At 38.4% G+C, this 7,246-nt stretch overlaps 1 protein-coding gene across 1 annotated transcript; it reads left to right on the top strand.

Annotated features, from left to right (window-relative positions):
• The first annotated feature begins 1,066 nt into the window (after nt 1-1,066).
• On the top strand, nt 1,067-7,246 carry LOC124636933 (ubiquitin carboxyl-terminal hydrolase 3-like). The gene is made up of 10 exons (XM_047173219.1): nt 1,067-1,292; nt 2,092-2,236; nt 2,383-2,701; nt 2,932-3,288; nt 3,667-3,812; nt 3,990-4,104; nt 4,575-4,706; nt 4,976-5,118; nt 5,420-5,566; nt 6,002-7,246. Exons 1-10 carry the CDS (start codon nt 1,205-1,207, stop codon nt 6,183-6,185), a joined length of 1,776 nt encoding a protein of 591 aa, XP_047029175.1. The 5' UTR covers nt 1,067-1,204; the 3' UTR covers nt 6,186-7,246.

Below are 7,246 nucleotides of genomic sequence, written 5' to 3'. Positions count from 1 at the left end.
TTGATTGGTTTTATTGTAATGTTTAATAAATAATCTTTTAAAACTTATAATATGTCATACATACTAATTACACTACTATAGCATTGGGTCTTCAGTGTGGTATCCCCAGCTATGATTAGTCATAATTTTAAATAGCTGGCATAGCTGCACACAAAACAACCAAACCACATTGCTTGAATAGATTGTTGGCTTATGTAAATCCCATAGATTTCGCATTACCCTCATGGAACCTATTTCAAATGTTCTGTTCAAGAATCGAACTTGCGAACTTGAGCAATTTATAAGTAAGGCTACAGGGTGTGTAGACTTGTATGGATTAAAACTTATTTAGTGAAATGGGTAAATTTTTTGTTAGACGAAGTGGCCCCAAGTATAGTAGGTACACAGCACCGCTGCTCCGCACCGTGAACGTCAATAGATGTCATTTAGTATAGCAAAATTGTACGCCAACGAATCGAATGAAAGGTATTGAGTGTAGGTAATAGCGTTATAAATTCCGCGTATAATATGTATTTAGCTGTGAAAAACAGGATGTAAGTTTAACCCGTGGTTTAACCGACTTTAAAAAAAGAAGGAGGGTCTTTATTTATCATTGAAACTGGATGTCTATCTCTACTAATCGAGGATTCCATAAAACATAGAAAAGAGAAATGTATGACTTTCGTGGTAGCGTTATTTAGAGAAGTTGGAGTCGAATAAATGAGGGGCGGATGGAAATAGTTATAATTGTTCTCATATTCTAGGGGCTCGATCGATCTCGTCTCCTCATTCCTTTAGAATGATGAGTGATAATAAATAATATGAAAATGTGTTCCTTTATTTGAATTTCCTGCTAATAAGAAGAATTCACCTTAAAATCCTTTGGTATGTTGATTTTTATGTATATATTTTTCAAATTATTTTATTAATTTAAAATTTTCTATCCCGTGGATAAATAATCCATCTGTTCCTGCTGTAGCGTGTATCCGAACGAAGCGTAATTGTTATGTTTTTCGAGCGTGCCTTCTCTCTCCCTCTCTAGGATGTAACCAATCAGGCCAAGGAATTAAATATGTCGCTCTCGTTCATTCGTATTGGGCTTGCTTGTGCTTGCTGCGAGTAAATTGAGCTTGAGGCGCATAGCTGCGTTGAAAATCAATTTTTATTTAATTTTCTATGAATTAAATTCATGTGTTACTATTTCGATTCTATCGTATTATGAAGAATGGAATGTACACATTTATTAGATAACGTCAAGGTAGATAATTTCAACGTTGAGGACACGACGATCACAAAGAACTTCAATTGTTCAGGTAAATAGATTCATTTTCTTGTAGGCTAAATACTCTAGCCAATTTCTTACAGTAGTTATCTGTGAATAGTTACCGCATTATATTCATAACCAGAGGTTAGCGTAGAAAAATCAATACAACGAACTTTAATAATCAGCTGTTCGAGGGGTACGGGAGGGGGGCGCGGTATGGGTGACCGTGACTGACGATGCCGCATTTCTGACGCGATGGTTAAAATAATGTTCACCACATCATGGCTGGGTTATTTTAGACTGGAAACTTGTCCACCATGGCGTCCTATAAGATCATGTTAATTTTACTTCCGTAGTCACTTCCGTTACGCCTTTCTGAGGAACTCCAATCTCAGAGAATTATCACATGTAATGACCCATAAAAATAATCTTATTGCAATCTTCTTGAACTGGTTTTATTATGAGTATGTTTGTTTGATTATGAGTAGTTTCCGCTTGTGGCCATGGGCAAAGTAGGTAGCATAAATTATCAGATCACTATCTAATATCTGTCTGACATAGATACCTTTCCAAAATAAACAGATACAATAACATTGTAATCAGGTAATTTTGCTGAAGAAATTGTACTCAAAGAAGTTCTGGATGTTTTCTGTGACAGTGAGCTTGTTTGGTTTGAACCACATTTATCTGTGCATATCTGGATGTTTTCTAGGCTGTCTTATATGATGAGTCTAAAACTATTTGGCATTGAAATTGATGAAAGAAATGTTTCAATGATTATTCTTGTTGTTGAACTTAGCAGTGCATAAGCCTCTTCCTTATATCAATAAGAATATTGTATTTTGTAGAATGTGCTGTAGAGGAACAAAATTGGTTGTGTCTGCATTGTGGGGTAGTCAACTGCGGCCGCTATGTCAAAGGTCATGCAAAGCTTCATGCAGAGACACTTGATCACCAGCTTTGTATGAGCTGTGACGTCTATTCTGTTTACTGGTAAGATACATTCGTACATACTTACACACAACATACTTATTATGCAAATTATATGGCGTATTTTAAAAATGTTTTTCCAAATTACAATATCTTAAAAGAAATGTGTATTTTTCTATGTTTTATAATTTATTTTTCATTGTTTTCAGTTACAAATGTGATGATTATGTATCAAATGATTTGGAATATAGCCCAATAGATAAAATAAGACAAAGTATTATGAACCTTAGACGGCAACATGATGCAGAAACCAATGGTAATTTAGAACAATGTGAGGACAACAGCAAGGATGGCAGTGAGGGGTGTAACAGTGTGTCCAGTACCTCAGTATCGGATAAAGCAACATCTCCCGGCGGGAGTGGCGACGACTCCAGAACACCTGATGTTATATTATCTACCGTGTCGTTTGGCGATGTACCTAATCTGACTCCAGAAACCAGCGAAACTAAACATCCAAAAAGTATTAAGGTAATGAGGATTATTGGTTGTTATTAAATATAGGGAAAGCCATGACAAAAATATAACTGATATGTAACAGTTTTATTTGTACATAATTATGTGCCAACTATTCATACTATTATGTACAACATTGTATTCTATTTCTAGTGAGTCATGATAGTGTGACTTTTCTTTGTTGGAATAACTCTTTAACCAAAAACTTATACATATTTTTTAAAACGAAATGTTAATTTTTCCAGAATTCTGATGAACCAGTTCGCAGTCTAAGACCTCGTTCACGCAAAAGAACTCACTCGGACGAAAGTAGTTCTACCGAAAACAGCACCACACAGCCATCTAGAAATAAGGAAAAGAAAACATCACCATGCAATGGAAAAAGTCAACGAGAGAAGAAAGTCGTAGGATTAAAAAATTTAGGCAATACTTGTTTTATGAATGCGGTACTACAAAGTCTTAACAATATACAGGAGTTTAGTTGCTACTTTAGTCAACTGCCGTCACTAGAAATGAAGACGAATGGGCGGAAAGTGTATCATTCGAGGAGTTACACGAGGCAGGAGATGCATGATGTTGTCATGGCCGAAGAATTAAGGAAGGTAATTATGAAAATTTTATGACTTGATTTGTTACTTAATTGAACTTTAGTACCAATTTATTGGTAGTGATAACGGGTTAGTCAGAGTTGATTCAGTAGGCAACGTTCAGATTAAATAAATCAGCATGACTGTATTGTGGCACATGTACTGATACATAAACAATAGAACTGATATACATATTTATTTATCTTTTAAAACAACTATTTTACATAACCTACAAAATGTGTTCATTTATTTTTAAAATCTTAAAGTAGTGTTTGTTTCAAATTATGCCATTCTGGTTTCAAAGTGGCATTTAGACTCCTTTAGGAAATAAATTTAAAAGTGGTCCTATTTTTTTTATATTTACTGACTGTATATAAACCATACTATTTCCAGGTCCTCATAAACTTGAACAGCGGTTGCGGTTCGAAGGGCGCTATATCTCCGGAATGCTTGTTCCTCGTCATCTGGAAGGTGGTGCCGCGGTTCAGGGGCTACCAACAGCAGGATGCTCATGAGTTCCTGCGTTATATGCTTGACCGGTAAGATAGATGTATTACTAAGTGACTTCATTGACGAATTGGCTACAAACACACAGTAAAATGCCATTTACAACTTTTTTTTACAACTTTCTCTCTCTGAAAGTGAGATATGTTCATATAGATAGAGAGAAAAGTTGATTAAAAAATCGTTAATGGTGTATGCATTTTTGTCAACAGATTGCACACAGAGCTGCAACAGTTGCTGCCGGACCGCGCGGACAGCGGGTGTGTTCCGCGCGCGCCGTCCGCGTCCATCGTCACCGCCGTGTTCGGCGGCACACTGCAAAGCGAAGTATGTATTACATAGTTACTTTGCATTGACTTGCAATTTTGTTGTTTGCTTTATAATGCCTACCTACATCTTTACCTCAGGTTCTAGACTATCTGTGTACCAAATTTCATTTTTCTCAGTTTACTAAGATTTTGTCAGTTGTGTGTTTTTAACAGTATTATAGTTCGGCCATTCAGAGAATGCGTTCCTGACACGTCGCGATTGAACTGACGACGTAACTTTGCAATGGCGTTGCAGTTACGATAAAAATATTTTTGCTGGTTGTTTACCGTTTTAACAATTGAGGAGCATTAAAACAACATTATTATATCAATAATCAATGAATGTAGTTACGTCGTCAGTTCAATCGCGACGTGTCAGGAACGCATTCTCTGAATGGCCGAACTATAAGTCATATGTACTTCTGCTCATCTGAAAGAGACTGTAAAGTAACTGAAATAAATAATAACGTATTTAATTCGTATTTCCAGGTGCGTTGTCTAGCGTGCGGCACTGAGAGCAAAAAGTTCGATCCATTCTTGGACCTATCGCTTGAGTTACCTGAAATTGGCAGACACGAGGCACCCGTCGCCCTTAGCGACTGTCTATCGAGCTTCGTACAGGTAAACTTCGTAACTTAACTAATACATTATTTTTTTTAATTTATTATTTTTATAAAAAATACTGTTAATAATAGAATTGCATTGTACTGTTTGTGAACGGTTCCAAATATTGCCCTGAAACAAGCAAAAGCATGCACTTTGCGCGAGGGGTATGGCATGATCAACCTTTACCCGTCCTCAGAAGTTAGTTGCGAGCCGCCATTCAATTTGGCGAGAACTATAAAGGTTAAAATTCTTTTTGTGAATGTGAGTTTTTAATAATTTTCCAGGTGGAAGAATTAGCAGACACGGAGCGTTATTTCTGCAGCAGTTGTAAGAGCAAACAGAAGTCTACCAAGCAGTTCTGGATCCGCCGACTACCCAACGTGTTGTGTCTACACCTGAAGAGATTCCGGTGGCATAACTATTTCAGGTAATATTTTACTTATAATTATGGTGACCACATTTGATAGGGATGGAAAAGCAGCTAATTCAATGTTTTAGCAATTTTTAACTTTAATTTTGTATGAGAAGAGGCCTTGGCCCAGCTGTGGGACTGTAAGAAGACTGATGATGTATTTAACGTGCAGCCACAATTCTTTATTAGTCAGAATTATTTTTCCATAGGTTTATGATGTTCATCACTAATATACTTAGGCACAAAATAATCGTCAGTTTCATAACGACGGTGTACTTAAAACAGTGGATTTTAAAACCTATATTTTATCTTTCAGAACCAAGGTGGACACGAGCATATCATTCCCTCTCCGCTCGCTGGACATGTCCCGCTTCGTGCTGAGCAACGTGCCCGACACGCGCCGCTCGGGGCAGGGGAACAACCTCTACGACCTCGCCGCCGTCATCGTGCATCACGGCTCCGGGTAAGATAACTGAGGTTTTATTTATTTATTTGTATCAAGGAACAAGCAAAATTTATGACAACATTTTTAATATAGTCGCGTATAGGGAGCGTTCGAAAGAGCTTCAGAAGGAATATGGGTTTTAGTCTGTAAGAGTTTGAAACTCTCTTAGTGGAAGAATTCAGATGAGATTTTCTATCCAACAAAAAGATGACGGTACAGCACTACTTTATATAGGAAAGTATCACAGGTCAGCTCAATGTCCTCAATGTTGTTCGCAAGAATTACCACTATCCCAGAATGTGAAGGGAAAATGCAGGCAGGCAGGCTTTAGTTAGTAATACGTTGACAGTTCCTTTTACATGTTGAAACAGGGGTATCTTAACGGTTCCTCATCCATATACAGACAAAATATATAAATTGAAGTACAAAAATGACGTCTCTTACCTTCCATAGCGCCGGTTCGGGCCACTACACAGCATTCGCGATCAACGAGGAGCAGTGGTTCCACTTCAACGACCAGACGGTCCGCGCGGCCGACGCCGCCGCCGTGGCGGGCTGCAAGCCCTACATCATGTTCTACATCCGCCGCGAGCTGTCGCTGCCGCCGCTGCCGCTGCCCGTGCCACTGCCCACGTGACCTCCACACCCACCCCCCACCACGCGCAGGAACAGGCGATAGCTACCTGAATATATAACCACGATATAATCACTTCAGAGTTCTGATACTGTGTTTTGTAAATTTAAGTTCTCGATATTTGCCGGTTAATAACGTTAACTATCTCAGCGACTATAAGACGACCTAAAGCCGATGACAGTTTTATTAAATTAACAGTTCTAAAAGTAAATTCCACGTAAATAAGTAGTAGTGTTAACTTGGACAAAATTCAGTATCGGCACTCTGACTGATTATCTATCGCATGCGGTTGCCCGCAAGTTGGTGACGGTAACTTTGTAAATGCGATGCCCGCATGCGGTTAGAGGACTGCGTGCGAGAACCATGTCATATATTTTTATTTTACCTCTTTCATAAAACTTGTACATTTTACCTGAAATTGTTAATTAATAGGCGCGTCATACGGAACATCACCATTTTAGTTGTAACACCTATAAATAAGTAGCTTAGCGTACACTTAACATTCAACAAAAATGAAAAACGCGCTGTGAGTTTTCCTCTTAAAATCTTTGGTACTTTAATCGTGAGCTACGCCTCCATTTTGGATAACCTCATGACGTCATGGAGTGGCATACAGTTCACCTCAAATAAATTGTCCTCTCCGAATTCAGCCATTTGGTGCCTCACACATGCGCAATAGTGTTTTGTTCATACATTTTTCCTGATGCGCAGTTACTGATAGCCAACTTCAGAGTGGCAGAGTTATTTGACGTGAGCTGTTGAACAACTTTCGAGATGACGTTTCAAATTGGTAGTTTTGTTGACAATGATCTCGTCTACTTAAACATTGCTATCGTCAGCACCACAAAGATTGAGGCTTGCGTGTTATCTCGCAATACAAATTATCTAAACAATGGACGATACATGTGATCACTTCGCATATACAACGCGTGGCGAAGCATCTAGATCAGTGGTTCTTAACCGGTGGTCCGCGGACCACTGGTGGTCCCTGGAGGCATTCCAAGTGGTCCGCGAAGCTTAGCTTTGACGACGTTGCTATACGTTATCTAACTTAATTTTTATCG

The sequence above is a fragment of the Helicoverpa zea genome, chromosome 15 (genome assembly GCF_022581195.2).
Source record: "Helicoverpa zea isolate HzStark_Cry1AcR chromosome 15, ilHelZeax1.1, whole genome shotgun sequence".
Classification (NCBI taxonomy): domain Eukaryota; kingdom Metazoa; phylum Arthropoda; class Insecta; order Lepidoptera; family Noctuidae; genus Helicoverpa; species Helicoverpa zea.
Note: the sequence above shows the minus strand (reverse complement) of the source record. Positions and strands in the feature narration are given on the sequence as shown.